Below are 20,629 nucleotides of genomic sequence, written 5' to 3'. Positions count from 1 at the left end.
GCCAGGGGTTGTCAGTTTTATTCATCTTTTAAAAGAACCAGCTCTTTGTTGTAGTAATTTTTTATATAGTTTTTCTGCTCTCTATTTGACTTAGTTCTGCTCTAATTTTTACTATTTCCTTTCCTCTGATGACTCTGGGTTGCCTTTGTTCTTTTTTTTTATAATTATTTCAGATGTGATGTTAGATTGTTTACTTAGGATCTCTCCTTTTCTTGATATAAGCCTGTAATGATATAAACTTCCTTCTTATTACAGCTTTCGCTGCATCCCAGAAATTTTGATATGTTGTGTTGTCATTTTTGTTTGTCTGTATATATCTTTTGATCTCTGCTTTTATTTCTTTTTTGACCCAGTCATGACATACTTTTAGAAGTATGTTGTTTAATTTCCACATTTCTGTCAGTTTCTTTACTTCCGTTTTGCCATTGAATTCTAATTTCAAAGCCAGTCAGAGAATTGCTTTGTATAATTTTATTATTCTTGAATTTGTTGAGGTAAGTTTTGTGGTCCAACATATGATCTATTATTGCAAATATTCCATGTACACTGGAAAAATATATAATTTGATGTTCTTGGATAAAATGTCCTATAAATATCTATTCTGTCCATTTGGTCTAGTGTATAATTTAAGGCTGATATTTCTTTATTGATTTTCTGTTGGATGATCAATCTATGGCCATCAATGGTGTGTTGAGATCTCCCAAGTATGATTGTGTTTTTATCTGTTTCTGTTTTTAGATCAGTTAGTTGTCTTATATATTTTGATGCTTTCCAATTTGGTACATATATACAAAGAAGTCTTTTGTCTTCTTGATATTGTGTCCCCTTTATCATTATGAAATGTCCATCTTTGTCTCCTGTTGCTTTTGTTGTTTTGAAATCAGCCTTGTTCAATATTAGTATGGCTACACCTGCTTTTCTTGGGTATTATTTGCTTGAAGAATCGTTTTCCAACCTTTCATTTTGAGTTTATTTTTTCCTTTCAGTTTAGCTGTGTCTCTTAATGGTAACATATGGTTGGGTTTTGATTTTGATCCTATCTGCTACTCTATGTTTCTTTATTGGTGAGTTCAATCCTTTTACATTTAAGGTAATTATTGACACTTGAAAATTTCCTATAACCATTTTACATTTTGTTTTCTGATAGCTCTGTGTCTCCATTGGTTCTTCACTTTGTTTCTGTCAGTTGTTTTTGTTTGGTAGTATTCCATACTTTTTTCTCCTGTTTCTTCTTTTTTTAAGCTGTTTGTTTCAGTAGTGGCTTTTTCATGGCTAGTTGTTAAAAGAAAAAATTTCACATGTATAAGGCTCCTTTTTCTTATGAGTGCTTCTGCACTCCATCTTTCTTTGCTGCTGCAGATCTGTATCCTCTTCCCTTTTCTGTCTTTGTTGTCATAGATTATCCTTGTTTTTACTGTAACCTTGTTGGCACTTTTACTTGTAGTTTTGATTTGTTTTGTTCTTTGTATCTAGTTGAATGATTAATCCCCTTGAATATTTCCTGCAGTGGGGATTTTCTGGGATAAATTCCTTCAGCTTCTGTATGTCTGGAAAAGTTTTTATTTCTCCTTCATATTTGAAGAAGAATATTGATGGATATACTATTCTTGACTTGTAATTCCTCTCTTTCAGTACTTTAAATGTTTGGGCTTGCTCTCTTCTGGCTTGTAGAGTTTCTGCTGAGAAGTCTGATGATAATCTAATGGGTCTTCCTTTATATTTTATGTTCTTTTTTCCCTAGCTGCCTTGAAGATTCTTTTTTTGTCATTGATTTTTGACAACTTAATATATTATGCCTTGGACTAGGTCTTTTGGGTTGAGGTAACTTGTATTCTGCTTGCTTCTTGGATTTGAAGCTCTAACTCTTTCCATAAGCTTGGAACATTCTCATCAATTATTTGTTTTTATAGGCTCTCCATTCCCTTCTCCCTCTCTTCTTCTTCTGATATACTCATTATTCTTATGTTGTTCTTTTTGATGGAGTCAGACAATTCCTGTAGAACTCTATCATTTTAAAATTTTTATTTGTGAGTCTCTCTCTTCTCCCTGTAGCATCTCTGGTTGCCTGTCTTTGATGTCTCTGGTTCTCTCTTGTATCTGGCCTGTTCTATTAACTATACTTGCCATCTCAATTTTCAATTCATGTATTGAGTTCTTCATCTCTGTTTGGTCCATTGTTAAAGTTTCAGTCTTCTTGGTGAAGTACTCATTTTGTTCATTCATTTGTTTTTTGAGCTCATTAATTCACCTATCAGTGTTTTCTTGCATCTCATTAAGTATTTTCAGAGCACCAATTTTGAATTCTCTATTGTTTAACTCTATTTTCCCATGTGATTGTGATTGCTTTCTCAAGATTTTTAATTTTCTTTCTGAACTATATATTTTTCTTGTGTAACCATGGTATTTGATTTTTTTCTTCATTTAGTCCATTTGGTGCATGAGTCTTTCAGGCAAACATGTAAGCCCTCCTGGGGTTTCTTCCCTGTGTTTTAGCTTTTCAATTTGTTGAAATTTCAAGGAACGATATCAAGGATATATCTCATGCTGCCATTACTCTGACATAATTCCCTTTAATATTTATTAAAGTACTATTCTAAGCAAACACTATTCTCTTCCAAAGAGGAATTCTAGTAGCAGTTTCTTTAATATGATAATATTTTTCTACCTAGTAAGCTATAGTTAAGTTCAACGAGGCCATTAGAGTGGGCCCAAGTTCAACCTTACTAGTGTTCTGATAAGAAGAGGAAATCTAGACATGCAGAGAGACAGGGATGTGCATGCACAGAGGACACAGCATGTGATGGCCATCTGGAAGCCAAGGAGAGAAGCCTCCAAGAAAGCCAACCTTGCTGACACCTTGATCTTGGAATTCCAGAGTCCAGGACTGTGCTAAAATAAATTTCTGCTATTTAAGCCCCCCAAGTCTGTGATAGTTTGTTATAGCAGCCCTAGAAAACTAATTACAGGTTGGTCCTAACCAACATGACTAATGCAGTCAGAAGAAGGTGAAATTAGAACAGAGATGCCCATGGAGGGAAGACAATGTGAAGAAATATAAGAAGACAGCCATCTATAAACCCAGGAGAGAGTTCTGCCCCAGATCCTTCCCTCACAGCCCTCAGAAAGAACCAGTCATACCAACACCTTGATCTTGGACTTCCAGCCTCCAGAGCTGTGAAACAATACTTTCCTGTTGTTTTAGCCACAAGTTTGTGGTACTTTGTTGCAGCAGCCCTAGGAAACTAGTACACCTTCACCTTTGTAACCTTTTATTAGCATTAGCATTTTTTATTAATGTACATACCAACTGAATCACAGAAAACCAACTGAATCATAGTACACCCACTGAATCACAGACTAACTCTAGAAAGACCTTCACTAGCTCACTCTTTACATTTTACATATGATAAAACAGAGCCACAAGCAAGTAAAAGGCTGCCTCTGCTGGGTAGTTCTCAATGACTGAGCTGAGATCCTGACAGGACTTCTCTCATGGTGCCTTGTTTCTGCTTCTCCTGTCTCTCCATAGCTCCCAGGAGCCTGCTTCATACTCATAAACTGGTTTAGGAAAGTGCATACTTGGGCCTCAAAGTAACTTAGATGTGTAAGAGCACCTGCACATTTCTTGAGAGTGTCCTGAGTCAAGTGTACGAGCATAAGCCTTATTGCCTGCCAAGACTTTGCACTGCATGAAAGAAATTGCTGTTAAACTGCATTAATAAGAGTAAAGAGAGATCTTCCTCTTTTTTGAAATGGGCCAGGGTAAAACATTTGATGCTCTGCTGTAACTCTAAGAGGCTATGATGACAGAGAGGGCTGTGCAGGGTTAAAAGCCACTGTTTCCTCAGTCCCAAGGAAAAACAACAACACATTTTTACTATGAGTCATAGAGCATTTTAAATGTGTTATCTTTTCCACTAGTACCTACAAGGCTTCCAGGGTCAGACAGGTCAGCTCCGTCACTTGCTCTATGTGATCTTTTCAGATTTATATTTCCTCATCTGTAAAGTAAGGATCGTAATACTACTTGGTTGCTATAAGGATTAAGTGAGATGCTACATAACTGGTATAAGTAAACAATGAAGACCTATCAGTTATTATTTTAGAGAAAGAATCTAAGTCTTAGGTTAAGTGACTTATCTTTGTAAATAAAATGGGCAGAATGGATCTAAGATCTCTGGAGCCGTGTTCTATAAACTCTAAATCAGGGGTCCCCAAACTACAGCCCGCGGGCCGCATGCGGCCCCCTGAGGCCATTTATCTGGCCCCGCCGCACTTCCGGAAGGGGCACCTCTTTCATTGGTGGTCAGTGAGAGGAGCAAAGTTCCCATTGAAATATTGGTCAGTTTGTTGATTTAAATTTATTTGTTCTTTATTTTAAATATTGTATTTGTTCCCATTTTGTTTTTTGGTTTTTTTTTTTACTTTAAAATAAGTTATGTGTAGTGTGCATAGGGATTTGTTCATAGTTTTTTTTTATAGTCCGGCCCTCCAACGGTCTGAGTGACAGTGAACTGGCCCCCTGTATAAAAAGTTTGGGGACCCCTGCTCTAAATCATATAACACCACTGATTTGGTCCCACCAGCACATTCTGAATGACTATGGGCAAGAAGAGAGGTCTGAATTGCAGGATAGCCTATGAATGTAGTTTGTGTAAGAGGTGGGCAAGCAACCAGACACATTTAGTAGGTAGACAGGTGATTGACTCTGCCCTGGATGGCTGGGGAGGCAACACGTAATGGGTTCAATTTACTAAGGAACTCTCAGAAGCAGACTGGGGATCAGGTGGGATTTTCCCAACAGTTCAGCTGGGAATACATCAGGAGAGTCACTGAGTGCAGATGCTATGCTGAAGGGCATACCCTGGCTGGCTTTCCTTGTCCCACCATCCCTGGTCATCTGGAAACCCCTCCCTATAAACACCTAGTCAACTGTGGGCAGGAGTTTCCTTGGAGACTCCTAGTGGATGAAGAGGGGAGACTGTTAGGGCATAAGTAATCCCTTGCTAGGCCAGCACCCTGGTCCTCTGTGCCTGAGATAGGGACATAAAATATGTTGGTAAAAAGAGTAAGTGGCTATATTGTTTCCAGCTGTAAGTGGTTAGATGGGTTTACTTTATCAGCCCTGCATTTTTCTGATAACAGAATAATGGTGCTTTTTTTTTTCTAGAGAAAGAGCAATCAGAAGATCTAGGTTTAGTTGCTGATTCTATCATTTATAAGTTGAAGAAATTTTAGAAAGGTTAAATGCCATGAGCTTCCAGTTCCTCATCTGTAAAATGAGGATGGCACTGGTAAGGTTATTGTGAGATTATATAATGAAAGTATTTTTGCCACTGATAAAGTGCTACACCATTTATCATTATTGCCATACTTCCTAATCCAGGTCTCAGCCAGAGAGCCGACTCCCTGGGTCCTCTCACCTACTGTGGGATCCACTGTCAACTCCATAGAAGTGGCCCTTCATTATATCCTGCTTTTCATTATTGAGCAAATGTTTTATGCCTTACTTTTATAACACACTTTTGGAGAGCAGATTATGTGCCATAGCTATTCCCAATTTCCTACAGCCTTGGTCAGTGGTTCTCAAACTTTTTGAAGTCAGGGTGCATTTAAAATTCTACAAATAATTGTAGGTGCACTATTTACAAATTTCTGAGAAATATGTTATAATAATTAAGTCAAATATTAAAGAAAAAAATATAAAGGTTCAAGCGTGCTTTTATGGTAATTAAACAAAATAAATATGACAAAATTAAATTTATTCTGACATTAAAAAAACCTTTTATGTTACATTTTTTGTTATGCTTTTTAGAATTTGTAAAAAAGAGGAGTTAAAAAGTAAAAAAAAAACACAACAAAAAAGTTATCTTTTTATACATATAGATACATTCTTAGTAAGATTTAGTAAATTTGGCAGGTCCCAGCTTGAATGTGTTAAGTTTTTTCATTCTTGTGTTTTTGAGAAACGTGAGCCTGATGTTCTAGCTATTTCTTCAATGTTTGGGCATATGTCTGAAAGGCAAACTCTTATTTCCTCATCAATACATTGAAGAATTCCTCTCTTTTTACTCTTAATTGTGTTGAGTGCAGAAAACCCCCACCATACATATCATCTTAACTTTACACCAAACAAAGGATAGAAGAAACTTGCCTCTAGTCTTTCCGGGGAACATAAGGGGTAGTGTAAACAATCCAGCACCACAGTTTAACAGCCTTTTGCAACCTAATCAGGCAAGTGATGTGGGGGGTTGGGCACACTGTCAACTTACAGCCAATTTCCCACACCTCTGTCTCCCAAAAATCTAAACTCCAAAAACCCTGTTGGTTTTTTGGTCCCTAACAGGCACATATTTCTCTGGAATACCATAGGGCGCACCTGGAAATCTTCTAGGGTGCACCAGTGCACCCTGGTGCACACTTTGAGAACCACTGGCCTAGGTGATCAATAAATATTTATAATGGTGTAGAACTGTGCCACCATTAGTGGAACAAGGATGGGGGAATCAGTACCTGCCACCTGCACTCCTTCACCCAGCCACCTGTGCTGACCAAAGCCAAGGCTGGAGGAGAGAAGAATCACAACTCAGAAACATGGGCTCTCAGTCTGCCTCCATCAATTCTTATTGGTTTCCTCAACTGTGAACTGAAAATAATAATGCCACCCTGGTTGTTATGAGCGGAGAGCACTCCCTGAATGCACGTGAAAGGCTTTTATAAACTATAGAGAAAATGTTAAGTATTGTGATCAAGGTGAAGGCCACGGCTATAGGAACAGAGTGATTGGCCCATGTGGGGCTTGAACCCATATCATTAATGTGGCACACTAGCCACCACTCACCTGGGGAATATGACCTGCATCTGGACCCTGGGATGAAGGTCTGGGAATGGTTGCTTATGGGGTTGCTCGCAGTGCAGATGTAGACATTGTCAGCATGTTGAGGGTCAAGGGTGAGATATAGAAGGTGAGAATTGTTGGCTGTGCTCAGCAGGTGGGTGCCTGCTTCCTTGCTCCAGCTGTAAGCCACATGGTCCCCCTTCTCCACCATGCAGGCCAGCATCAAGCTGCATTTCCCATTCTCCTGGGTCCAGTTCAGCACCTTAATTTCCGGAGTGGAGACCTGCTCTGTCAGGAGGGGGGAGAAGGAAATCGTCACTGAAATGAGCCCCCTAAAATTTTGACTTTACTTTTTTGTTAGAAGAAACTGTAACCTAGTGGTATTTTCCCTCCCGGGGGGTTTCCAAGTGTGACTTATTTCTACTAGGGACCTCTGTTCTGCACCATCTTTCTCTTCCCACATACTCCTTTTTAGGACAACCTTGGGATAAAATAGGGAAGAAAAAATTGTCTTTCAGTTCTCTCCCACCAACATTGCTAGGATTTCCATGCCTTTCCTGGTGTCCTTGATCTTGATTGTTCTCTTGTATTCTATCTGTGGAGTTTGCTGTCAATAAATCCCCCATTGGTCCTGGCCGGTTGGCTCAGCAGTAGAACGTCGGCCTGGCGTGCGGGGGACTCGGGTTCGATTATCGGCCAGGGCACATAGGAGAAGCACCCATTTGATTCTCCACCCCCCCCCCTTCCTCTCTGTCTCTCTCTTCCCCTCCCACAGCCAAGGCTCCATTGGAGCAAAGATGGCCCCGGCACTGGGGATGGCTCCTTGGCCTCTGGTCGCAACAGAGCGACGCCCCGGAGAGGCAGAGCATCACCCCCTGGTGGGCAGAGCCTCGCTCCTGGTGGGCGTGCCGGGTGGATCCCAGTTGGGCGCATGCGGGAGTCTGTCTGACTGTCTCTCCCTGTTTCCAGCTTCATAAAAATACAATAAATAAATAAATAAATAAATAAATAAATAAATCCCCCATAACTTTAACTGTCATTGGCTAAAGTGTCACCACCTCTTTGGCCTAAAAGAATGACTTTATAGTGGTAGAATTTTATTGTGTGTGTGTGTGTGTGTGTGTGTGTGTTTTCACTGCTTTAAAATATCTGAATTAAGGATAACCATAGGCCTCACTGACCTATTTTACTCTAAAACCATGAAGTAGACAAGAGGAAGGAAACTGTGTTATTTATTTAGCAACTACTATAGGAGGAACACTATGCTGGAGTTTTATATTCATTACATTCTTTAATTTTCTCAAAAACCTTCTCAACAATTACAACCTTAGTCATAATTATTTGCAATTTATAGATGAGGAAACTGAGTCCCAGAAAAGTGAAGTACCTTACATAAAGTCAAGCTTATAAACAGTCAAGCTGAGATCTAAACCTACGTCTTTCTAACTCAAAAATTGAGCCTCTTCCTTTGACTTGAGAAAAAAATACCATGGTTGCAGAGACCATATTTTCCAAGGTAAGAATTTGTTTTTTTTTTTTTTTTTTTTTTTTTCATTTTTGTATTTTTCTGAAGCTGGAAACGGGAGAGACAGTCAGACAGACTCCCGCATGCGCCCATCCGGGATCCACCCGGCACGCCCACCAGGGGCGACGCTCTGCCCACCAGGGGGCGATGCTCTGCCCCTCCGGGGCGTCGCTCTGCCGCGACCAGAGCCACTCTAGCGCCTGGGGCAGAGGCCAAGGAGCCATCCCCAGCGCCCGGGCCATCCTTGCTCCAATGGAGCCTTGGCTGCGGGAGGGGAAGAGAGAGACAGAGAGGAAGGAGGGGGGTGGGGGTGGAGAAGCAAATGGGCGCCTCTCCTATGTGCCCTGGCCGGGAATCGAACCCGGGTCCCCCGCATGCCAGGCCGACGCTCTACCGCTGAGCCAACCGGCCAGGGCCCAAGGTAAGAATTTGATCACAAAATGTGACTGTGACAAGATGTTACAAAGGCAGTAAGTGTTCTGGAAAACACATGATATATAATCTCCATGCCCATGGCAGCCTAAGCCAGGACCACTACGGGAGTGGTCATCACTCCTTGGTACGAGCTGGAGGACGGTAAGAATTCTGTGTAAGCTGTTTGGAGGAAAGGGAATGCTAGGGCCAGGGGAAGGGTGAAAAGGGTATTGCTCTGTCTCCTTTAGGTACCTGAGGATTTCAAAGAAATGCTGGAGTGTGAGTGGGACTTCCTTTTCTATCCTTAGAGATAAGGAAGCTACTGTGAAGAAGCAGGACAGCCCACATGGCAGTCAGGATCCCTGGGAATTCAAGGGAATCTCTGGGCCTAAAAGATACAAACTGAGTGCATTCAAGAAGGCCTTAAAAAGGCTCAAAAAAGCACTTGCCTTAGATTCAGATGGACCTACATCCTAGTTTAATTCTGCAACCAGGCATATTATAACCAGAGTCCTTGTTTAAATGAGAATAAAGATGCCTCTCCCCCAAGTAAGTTGCAATGCTATGCCAGGGCGCAGGCCTAGGAGAGTTTTGTGTGGGCTCAGTTTCAGCTCTTCTTCTCTCATGACCCTAGCGCAGTGAGCCACCCACACAGATGTGTGAAAGCATGTGCAAACCACTCTGGATTTCAGTGGCCTCATCTATAAGAGAGAGGTGGGGTTTGATCCGTGGTCTTCAAACTTTTTAAAAATCAGGAAAAAAAATTCCCACCTTTGTTCCAACTCTTTGGAACTCTTAGGACTCTATACCTTTTAACCCACAGGTACCTGAGCTCCTTTCCTTATGGAAATATGGTTATGGGTGACTAATGTTAATCAGCTCCCATCACTGTGCAATTTGGATAAAGAAGATTTGTGGAACTTTAACACTTCCTCCTAAAGGACAGTTCAAATATCCCCAGGTTAAGTGATCTTTCAAGTTGCTCCCAATTCTGAATACACTTTGCTTCTGAGAGAGGCCTACGTTCTTAGGGAAGGGACTATTTTAGCCCTCCAATGTGAAGAAGCCACCATTATTACCGTAGAGCTTCAGCTGCACACAAAAGTGCTGGACTGAAACATTTTCTTCCAGGGTCATAAAGTACCAGCCCTCATTCTCTTTCTTGCTTTCCAGGATCCCCAGCTTCAAGTTTTCCAGATAAAACTGATAGCCATGTTCCAGATAGCGTGGAGAGCCCCCTTCCGGCAGATCAAGAGACACGATTTTCTTTTTGACACTATTTCCTGGTGATTGTGCCTGAGTGACGATGATGTGGATGCTCTTGTTCGTACTCTTACTTATTCCTTCAGATGTCAGGGGCAGTACCACACTGCTTCCCAACTGCCCAAGGATTGTTGGGCAATTCAGCAAGCCCTCACCTGTGGGAGGAAGAAAAGACAATCCCTTATTATGGGGAGTTCTTTGAGAATCACATCTTGTCTGTGAGTCTCTCTTCTTTTTGGACCATTCTGGGGCTTGCTAGATAGTGGTCTATAAGATAGTTATGAGGGTCCTACTGTAATTGCAATATTTTAATGTAAATTTTAAAGTTACTTATTGTAGAGCTGTATAGACTAACTAGAACACTGTGTTTCTTTGATCTGGGAGGGAATTCTATCAACTCAGATTGATAGTTAAGATACCAAAAACAGAAATTAAAAGACTTTCCTAATGTCACATAACCAGTAACTGTATCAGCATCCTAGTCTGTTAATTCTTCAACCATACTTCTTACCAATACATACAATGAGGGATGGAGAGAAACAGAAAGCATTCCTGAGGTCATGAACCCAGGAAACCAAGGTTACAAGAGCATAATCATTTCAGTGATGAGGAAAGAGAAAAGTCTAAGGAATGTGGAGTCAGGAAGGTTTGGCGTCTAGTGTTCAGACTGTGGTATCTTAGCCCTCCAAAAAACCCATAAGATAGTCAATCACATTGAGAGTGAGAAATTGTTTTATTTTTCAAAAAAGCTGAGCCAACAACAACTAAAACACCTCCAAAATTTTCAAACCACTGTAAGAAATCCTACTGCTGACTATTTAACACTTCTTCTCTCCTCAAACCCACAACCTCAGCTGATGAGCTTGCTTCTCATTTTACTGAAGAAGTAGAAGAAACAAAAAGATAACTTCCACTAATATCACCACTGAATCAACCTATCTACTTGGATGAATTGTCTATGATTCCATGTAAGGTCAGCTTTCTCCTTCATGGAGCACTCACTTACTTCAGGGCTTTGCTCCTACAATTGCCCTACCCCTTGCCTCATTAGCTTTATTATGACACGATATGTCATGGGTTATTTTCACCAACACACAACATACCAACACGTAATTTTATATAACTTTAAAAAATCCTCTCTTGATCCCAGGTCTATGCCCAGTCACCTCCCCATTCTCTGCTTCATTATTGCCAAGTCCTTTTATGTGTGTTTATATTTTCTGTCTCTATTTCTTGACTTATTTTTTCTTGTACCCACTCTGAACAGGTATTCTTCCCTACTGCAAACTGGAACCACTCTTGTCAAGGTTACTGTATATTCCATGATACCAAGTAAATTATCCATCCTCATCTTGCTTTCTCAAAAGCACCTGACATAATACATCACTTCCGCTTTAAAATACTGTCTTCTTTTGTCTCTGGAACACCACACATTCTTAATTTTCTTTCTATATTATTGGCTGCTTATTTTTTACCCCTTGACTGGAAACTTCTGCTCTTAAAGATCTTTAACTATTGAAATATCCCAAGACTCTGTACTCAGACATCTTCTCTTTCCCAGCCACACTCATCCAGTTGCATAATTCAATGTACTTCTGGAATGCTTACAGAGATATCTCTTTCATCCAAGCCCTTAACTGGTCTCCTCAGTATTTGGAAGTTGAAATGGCATTTATAACTTAGCAAATGAACTTTTGATTCCATAGCTCCTTCTGCAAATAACATCACAATTCTCTTAAATTTCAGGGCAAAATACTGGAATCATCCTGACTCCTTTTTTCCTTATATTCCACATTTAGTCTATCAGCAATTCCTAGGATGCCTTCAAAGTATATCTGGCATCCTAGCACATCCTAGCACATCAGGTTTGTTTCTACCACCATCATCATGGGCTTGGGCACTGCCCATTGTCTTCCTACTAATCTTCTGCATCCATACAATGGACAGGGTAATCTTTTAAAACTATGTCAGATTTTTTTTTAATGTTTTTAAACTTTCACAGCTTTCTAGCACTCATAAAATAAAAAATCGATAGTTCTTGTTCTGACTTCAGTGACTGAATAACCCAGTCCCTGGTACTGCTCTAACTCCATTTCTTTCCTTCTGTCTCTTCTCTTTGCACTCTGGACACACTGATTCTGGTTGTTTCTTCACTCAACAAAAACATTTCTAGCCTGACCAGTGGTGGCACAGTAAATAGAGCATCTACCCAGAATGCTGAGGTCTCTGGTTTGAAACACTGAGTCCCCTGGCTGGAACATGGGCTCACTGGCTTGAGTATGGGGTTGCTCGCTTGAACCCAGAGGTCACTGGCTTAAACCCGAGGTCTTTGGCTTGAGCGAGGAGTCACTGACTCAGCTTGAGCCTCCTGGTCAAGGCACATATGAGAAGCAAACAATGAACAACTAAAGTGCTGCAACTATGAGTTGATGCTTCTCATCTCTTTCTTTTCCTGTCACTTTCTCATAAAAAATAATCAATAAAAGAAGAGAACATTTCTAGTTTAAAGTGTTTGCATTTCTCTCTCTCTCTCTCTCTCTCTCTCTCCCCCTCCCTGTCTGGAAATATTTTCTTTTACGTATCTGGTTATCTCATTCCCTCACTTTATTTTAAGTTTCTTTAAAAAAATTATCTCTCTGGGAAATATGCTCTGACTGTCCTGTCTAAAACAGCATTCCCCATCATGTTGTACTTACCACTGTCTGATGGTATATTGAATATTTGTTTATTTTATTTTTGTCTTCCCCACTAAAATGTAAACTCTCAAACGAAAGAATTTTATTTTGTTCACTGTTTTGTCCCTAGGACAAATAACAGTGATTGGCACATAGTAGGCTTTTAATCAGTATCTATTCAATTTATAAGTGCAAAAAGCCATGATACTTGACTAAAATGTCGCTTATTTAGCTTTGCCCAACATATAAATGACTTAATAACTGAACTTAACCATAAGTTAATGTTCATAAAAGAAGGAGCCCATGACTCAGAGCATAGATTGTTCTAGTAGATAAGAAAGTCAGAAGAGAAAAATAAAACTGTTTGCTTAAGTAATGCCGCCACCTAAAAAAGACACAATTAATTTGTGATTAAGACGGGTTGTTGGAAAATTAGGCAACTGGCCAAAATGTTCTTGATACCAAAATACCTCGAAATTCTAATGCTGCCTTTAAAAAGAGCCCAGCTAATATCAGACTAGAGATTCAGAGATCAGGGGGAAAAAAAAAAAAAAAAGTCTACCTGGGCTAACATCAGGATTAGAATGGTTGAGACTCATTAAAAAAATGAGAAAGAAAGTTTACCATTTGTTTTTTTTAAAAATATTGCACATATATCAAGTCTGAAAACAGAGGGCTTTCTGTGTTGTCTAATTGATTACATGAGGAATGCTGGTGTTTTTACAAGGATAATTTGGGAAGTATGTTGAAATTTCTTTCAACCACACTAATGAATGAATACCTGACTGTCCAGATAATGTGAGAGATACAGAGAAGAAAAAATGTCCTGTGCTGCACGAGCCCCTTGAAATTGTGTACAAAAAGTTGTGCTGAAAAGCATAAACACATTTTTCTGGTAAAACATCCAGAAATGTCATTTCTCAAAAAGGTCTGAGGTTCAAAAAAAAGATTAAGAATTACTGTCATACTGTCTATATTTTTAGACTAATTTTGATATGGAGAGAAAAGAAATAGAAATGATTCCTACTTTTACACTATAACCCTCCCTCATCCCATACACCTCCCGTGTGTCCCTAACCCAACACCCACACACCATGGTTGCATTCAGAATGCATTCAGGATTTGTAGAGAGTGGGGAAGAGAGAGGATATAGGATAAAAAAGAGAGTACCAGAAAAATAAAAAAGAATGAAAGAAAGAAAGAAAGAAAGAAAGAAAGAAAGAAAGAAAGAAAGGAAGGAAGAAAGAGAAAGAAAGAAAGGAGGGGAAAGAAGAAAAGAAGGGGCAGGTGAGAAAAACAGGCTGAGTGGTTTGTGTACACTCAGTCATGGGAAGTGGAATCAAAATTCAGTTAGGAAGAGACCCTGAAGCCTCAAAAACACATAAGAATATGAGGTAACAACTCTGTGTGTGTGTGGCTAGGGGACTTGAAGTCATAAGAACCTAAACACAAGTGGAAAAATAAGTGGGGACTTTAAAGAGGTTCATAAAACACTTCAAGGGGAGTTCCTGCTCCTGAAACATGCTGCTGCTTGATGAGTGTTTCCAGTGGGTCTGTGATTCAGTCACTCCTGTTTACTGAAAGGGTCTGGAGGGAACATTTGTAGCTGTTAACACTAACTCACTTTCCTTCAAGGGTAATTCTATTACTTAGAAAGTAGAGTGATTCATGTAAACCATGGATATTTTCCTGAAATCAGTAGCACTTAGCCAACCTTTTCACAAGATGGATTCTACCATAATAACAGCACTCCCTCTAAACATTCGCATGCGCTTGTAACATCTTGCTTACAAGTGCTTGTAGAACGTTTTTCCGATACAGAAGAGTCAGAACTTGTAAAGCCTCAAAGTTCCTATGGCAAGAAAGAAAAGATAACTTGCGTAAGGTTGCTTTTTAAAACCATAGTTCCATTAGCCATCCTGTTCCCATTCCTTAATGCTGCTGGGTCTTTCTATCTTAGAATGTGTGTACCTACCATTCTCCAGACTGAAATCCTGTTACCATCCTTTATTTGCCTGGTCAGCACCTTCTACCCTGCAGGTTTGTACACTCTGCATCTCTCCTTCATTTCACTCACTACACTTTTAACTCTGGTTCAATGCCTGTCATTCTCACTTATAAGTTATAAGCTTCACAAAGTAAGAACTGTGACCATTATGTTCACTGCTGTAATCCTAACACTTACTGGGGACATACTAAGGACTCAATAAATCCTTGTTGCTAAGAGAATAAAACAACTGAATGAGAAAAATGAATGAATAAATGAACAAATGACAACACAGAGTCTAAATTCTCCTCTTTCCAAAATCAGAATATACTGTCTTATTTTTATATCATTCCTAAAAGATATAATATGGAAGGAAGTATGGGATCCCTTCTCCCAGTTTCCAGGTGAAGGGATGGAAATGCCTTAGTTATGAACCTTAAGTTTCAGGTACAACAGACCACAAGACTTCACTTCTACATCTGTGCACTCATATAGAGTACTCTTTTGAAGTCCTGTAAAAATCCAACAAATCAGATATATATATATTTGGAAGTACATGAAAGAAACTGATAACATTAGTTTTCTCTAGTGAGGGGTAAGACAAATTTACCTTTATTTTATACCATTTTGTTGAAGTTTTATAGACCTACATGTGATATTCTTTCAATAAAAATCTAGTTAACAAAAAATTAAATGAAAACTTACACAATGAAAGAGGTTTCTATCCACTTTCCAAATTCTGAAGCAAATATTTCCATATGCACTTTACTTCTTTCTATGATTTTATTAACTTCTCTTATCTTTTAAAAATTCTTTTTTTTTTGTATTTTTCTGAAGCTGGAAACGGGGAGAGACAGTCAGACAGACTCCCGCATGTGCCCGACCGGGATCCACCCGGCACGCCCACCAGGGGCGACACTCTGCCCACCAGGGGGCGATGCACTGCCCCTCCGGGGTGTCGCTCTGCCACGACCAGAGCCACTCTAGTGCCAGGGGCAGAGGCCAAGGAGCCATCCCCAGCGCCCGGGCCATCTTTGCTCCAATGGAGCCTCTCTGTGGGAGGGGAAGAGAGAGACAGAGAGGAAGGAGGAGGGGGGGGGGGTGGAGAAGCAAATGGACGCTTCTCCTATGTGCCCTGGCAGGGAATTGAACCCAGGTCCCCCGCACGCCAGGCCGACGCTCTACCGCTGAGCCAACCGGCCAGGGCCTAAAAATTCTTATACTTCAATTTATTTCAATTAAATTAGAATAATCTCATATGCATCAATTATAGCTGGCACATTTACCATGGGACCTGAACACAAACTTGGCATTTCCTCCCTCCTTAAGCATAAGCTTATCCAGTTTTATTCATTGAGGCTTCTGGATTCAGGCTGTGTGACTACAGAGAAACTCTGCTAAACTACTTTGTGTCTTTCTTTCCTTTTTTTTTTAAGTGAGAGGAGGGGAGATAGTATTCTGACTACTGCATACGCCTCAACTGGGTTCAACCAGCAACCCCTGTTTGGGTCCAATGCTTGAATCAACTGAGCTATTTTTAGCACCTGAGGCCATGCTTGGACCAACTGAGCAGCTATCCTCAGCACCTACCACAATGCTTGAACCAATTGAGCCACTGACTATGGATGAGGAAGAGGGAGAGTAGGAGGAAAGGGATCGGGAGAGAAGCATATGGTTGCTTCTCCTGTGTGCCCTGGCTAAGAATTGAACCTGGGACATTCATACACCAGGCTGACGCTCTGTCCACTGAGCCAACCATCCAGGGCCTCTCTTTTCTTTTTAATAAAATTACAAAGGTAACAATAATTAATATAATTAATACATATCTCATAAGGTTGACCTGAGAATTAAATAAATAATACACATGAAGCACTTAGAACAGTGCCTGGTATATATATAATAAGTATGCTATACATACTGTGATTACTCATTCAATAAACATTTGTGGAAGAGCTCTCATGTACCAGACACTGTGTCAGATGCTAGGTAGAGGCTGTGTTTGTTCATTTTGCTTCCCCCATGCCTCTCATAGTGCCTGTCACATCATGTGTCTTTAATACATGTTGTTGAATAAGATGATCTAAGGTCAATCTATGGTTAAAACAAATAGCCCTGATGTCCTGATTTCCAGCCCAACACAGGAAACAGAGATAGTGATGGCATTACTAAAGCTTTTGAGAAATAGAAGTATCTAGATCTACATTTTGGGATAAAACGAGCCCATGTCTATTACATACACATGGTTAGGCCATGTCTAGAACCCACACATTTACTTGTCCCTTGGCCATCCCCCATGTGTGCAAAGAAAATAAGTAAGTCAGAAAAAGCTAAAAACCATATGATTTCACACATACGTGGAGCATAAAACTGAGACTCACGGCCATAGATAAAAATGAAGTGGTTATCAGGAAGAGGTGGATATGGGGAAAAAGTGTGGGGGAGGGAGTTAAGAGGGACAAATATATGGTGATGGAAAATGATTTGATTTGGGTGATGAGTATACCACATAATCAACAACAGCTCAAGTGCTATAGAAATGTTCACCTGAAACCTATGTACTTTTATTGATCAATGTCACCCTGTTAAATTTAATTTTCTAAATAAAATAAATAACAAAGGTGGTTGGGAGGACCTGCATGAAGAGGTAAAAAAATCCCACTGGGGTAGATTCATCAGTTTTAAAAAGGTGCCACTCCAATGAGGGATTCTGATAATAAAGAAGACTGCATGTGTGTGGAGAAATCTCTGTACCTCCTCCTCAGTTTTGCTGTGAATCCAAAACTTTAAAAAATAAAGTCTATTTTTAAAAGGTACCATTGAGGAAATGGAGTATTCACTTTATTGAGGGAAGGGACAATGGACTTCTTGATTTTTTACAGTTCTGACTGGGAATTGGAAGGTGAGCTGAGTATAGATAGAAAGGAGAGAGGGTACTGATTTTATAAGAATTGGGCATTTTGGTTGGGTAGATTTGTCATGGCTGACTTGTCCCACTTGCAAAGCATTTCTGTTTTGGTTTTATTGGGGTTTCACAGGGTGTGTATTTAAAAATAAAATCACTGTAAAAGTTTTGTGCATATTTCAGAGAAGAAGAAATGCAAGCAAGGGAGTTACTGTCAATTGAGTAGATACGCCCTACAAGGCTGGGTTGTAAGTCACTAACCAGTGACCTCCACAGCCTTCATTGGAACATCTTTCAGCAGCACCTGAAACTCCATGTGCCAGGAGGCAAGAAAGCACAGAGATGGAAAAGTCCTACCACTTGTGATAGTCACTAAGATATTCCAAAAATGGTGGAGTCACAAATAGGCTGCATCATGGCTATTCCTGTGATGGCTTCAAGTGGATTAGTTTGGCTTTCTGAACCTTGCGCTCAATTATTCCTCTGAGACATCCAGCAACAAGAGCTATGAGTCTGCCTGACTCTGAGGAAAAGTGGGGCCAGAAAGGCCCGTTTCATTTGGGAATCTGAAAAGATAGAGCTCATGTGCAGCTCCTCTGACATTCCTAGCATATCTGGAGTTTTCCTAGAAAAGTCAATTATAGATGTGCAGTCTTGAAAACCCCAAATGCAAAACACATGGAGTCCCAGGATTTCCCCCCTCCCAAATGCTGCTTCTGCTTCACATTCTAACCAAAGTCCCAAGGCATTTAAGCTGAAATGAGATTCTCACCCCAGTACCCAGTGAACTCAAAGCTCACTTCTTGCTTGGCTTTTTCTTTCTCAAAAACCTTTTCCACAGCTCTAATACTACCAAACAGAAAACCTCAGATTGCCTGAGGGGGAAGACAAGAAAGACTCCAAATACTCTGTTGTGTGACTGGCCCTGTACTGAAGCTGCCCTGACCCTGAGGGCTCCCCATGTGCATTTACCATGTATTGTAACCAGCCCTGGGATCCAGAAATCCTGGCATCCCCCCTCTTGCTGCCTTGGAATCTTCGCATGAAAGTAGCTACGAGTACATCCACACAGTGGCTACTGTCTGTTGTCAACTGAATGCCTTGATTTTCACTTCTACCCTCTCTTCCCACTACAATCCTTGGTTGTTGGACCATATTTCTCATCCCCTTCCAAGGCAAGAGTATGGGATTTATCTTCTCCCAGAGCTCCATCTCCTCATCTCAGTCTCTCAACCTGGTCTTTGCCAGAGGATACCAACACGAAACCAACCTCTCAGTCAGTCTGTCACCCTGAGATGCTGGTCTAGAATATGACCTGTGCCTTTCGTTTAGAACTCCTGGTTTCCTTGGAAACGAGGATTGGTGGGCTGTGCCTGGGAACCCAGGGGCCCAGGAACTCACTATGTTCCTTCCCCTTTGAAAGTGGCAAGTGAAAAATCAGAGCCAGTTTCTAAGGAAGAGGCAGCTGAACCACAGCCCCCTGCCCCTATGTCTTCTCTCAAGACATGAAGCTAGCCGACTCCATTCAAGTAATTATTCAAACACATGAACACTCACCTGTTTCACAGCTCAATTCAAAAGCCAGGGTGAGAAACAGCAAGTTCAAGGAGAGAAGCCCCTTGAGATCCATCAGCCGGTAAGGAGAAGGAAGGGAGTCTGGTGAGAAGAACCCGGCAGCTTGTCACAGAGGAAACAGCAGAGCAAACTCTTCTCAGGCAGTCGTGCCTCTGCTCTCTAGTTTATGCATAAGGAACCAGTAGGCTTCCTGTCTTACGGGACTTTTTGTGTCTTGAAAATTGCTCATCTCCCTTCAGGCCTTAAATCACTTTATTGTTCCCAAGAAGTTGAGTCGGGTGATTATATCACTAAAGCCAGGAAGGGAGCTATGTGGTCATTCTGGCCAAACCTCAGCTATGTGCAGAAATGTGCTCCCCTTGTTAGCTGTCTCCAGGAAAGGGGCATCAAGTTCCCTGGGCAGTTCCACCTGATAAACTCATTTTAAAGTGCAAGGAAAACATTAAGTTTTTTCAAACCACCTCAAAATTGGAGTTAGTTATTTCAAAGTGGAACTTGGATGACGTTCTATAATTTCAGAGAACACCTCTACATGAAGTCAGGTGTTGGGGTCAATGTCACCGAGAGATGGGTGGCCAAGTACAGATCAGTTGTCAGAAATCCAGCTTTCTTGCTGAACACAATGTGGTAGGATTTAGTGAATTCTATGGTATGTTTGGAAAGACCACTTTTATTTTTCAGCTTTTGTCTAAAGGTACTAGAATTGACAAAAAAAAGACCACGTGCTTTTCCATGAGTTTTGCTATAAAAATGAAACACTAGAAAGATGTTATTACTGGTGCTCACAAGGAGACTTTGAAAGACAAAGCTAGTGTTTTTAAAGTTCATTTTAATAAGGACTTTAATATGGAGAGTTGTCAAAGTCACTCTCAATGGGCCTCTCTAAGATTAAGATAATAAGGTAATAAGAGAAATAAAGACTTTCTTAGACAACCAAAACTTGAGGGAATTTGTTACCAGTAGTTCTGCCTTGTAAGGAATGCTAAAAGAAGTTCTTCAGGGAGAAGAAAAAATAATATAGTTCAGAAACTTAGGTATACATAAACAAAGGAAAAGCAACAGAGAAGGATTAAGTTAAAGTAAAATAAAAACATATTTTTCTTGCTCTGAGTTGATCTAATATATAACACATTATTTAAAATAATAGCAATAATGTATTCAGTTATGTGTGCTTATGTATTTATGCTTATATGTGCTTGTAATGAGTGAAATGAATAATAGAAATGATACAAGGGATAACAGGGGAAAATTAAGATTGTAATTTTTTTATAAAGTACTCACACTACCAGTGAAGCAGTATAGTGTTATTAAATGTGCTTGGATTAGTTGTAAATGTATATTGCAATATCTAGGGCAACCTGTAAAGAAAAAAAAAGGATGTATAACTGATATACTAAGAAAGGAGAGAAAATAAAATTATAAAAATGCTCAGTTCAAATCACTAAAGGCA

The 20,629-nt window shown here is 40.2% G+C and overlaps 1 protein-coding gene across 1 annotated transcript in view; it reads right to left on the bottom strand.

Annotated features, from left to right (window-relative positions):
- Window positions 1-19,295, bottom strand: part of SLAMF1 (signaling lymphocytic activation molecule family member 1) — a 50,713-nt gene extending 31,418 nt beyond the window's left edge. Inside the window, exons 1-3 of the mRNA XM_066255162.1 lie at window positions 19,162-19,295; window positions 9,857-10,195; window positions 6,842-7,126 (exon numbers count right to left, since the gene is read on the bottom strand). Of these exons, the coding sequence (XP_066111259.1) occupies window positions 6,842-7,126; window positions 9,857-10,195; window positions 19,162-19,234 (697 nt within the window). The 5' untranslated portion in view covers window positions 19,235-19,295. The remainder of the gene's footprint in view (window positions 1-6,841; window positions 7,127-9,856; window positions 10,196-19,161) is intronic.
- Window positions 19,296-20,629: the final 1,334 nt, after the last annotated feature.

The sequence above is a fragment of the Saccopteryx bilineata genome, chromosome 2 (genome assembly GCF_036850765.1).
Source record: "Saccopteryx bilineata isolate mSacBil1 chromosome 2, mSacBil1_pri_phased_curated, whole genome shotgun sequence".
NCBI classification, from domain to species: Eukaryota; Metazoa; Chordata; class Mammalia; order Chiroptera; family Emballonuridae; genus Saccopteryx; species Saccopteryx bilineata.
Note: the sequence above shows the minus strand (reverse complement) of the source record. Positions and strands in the feature narration are given on the sequence as shown.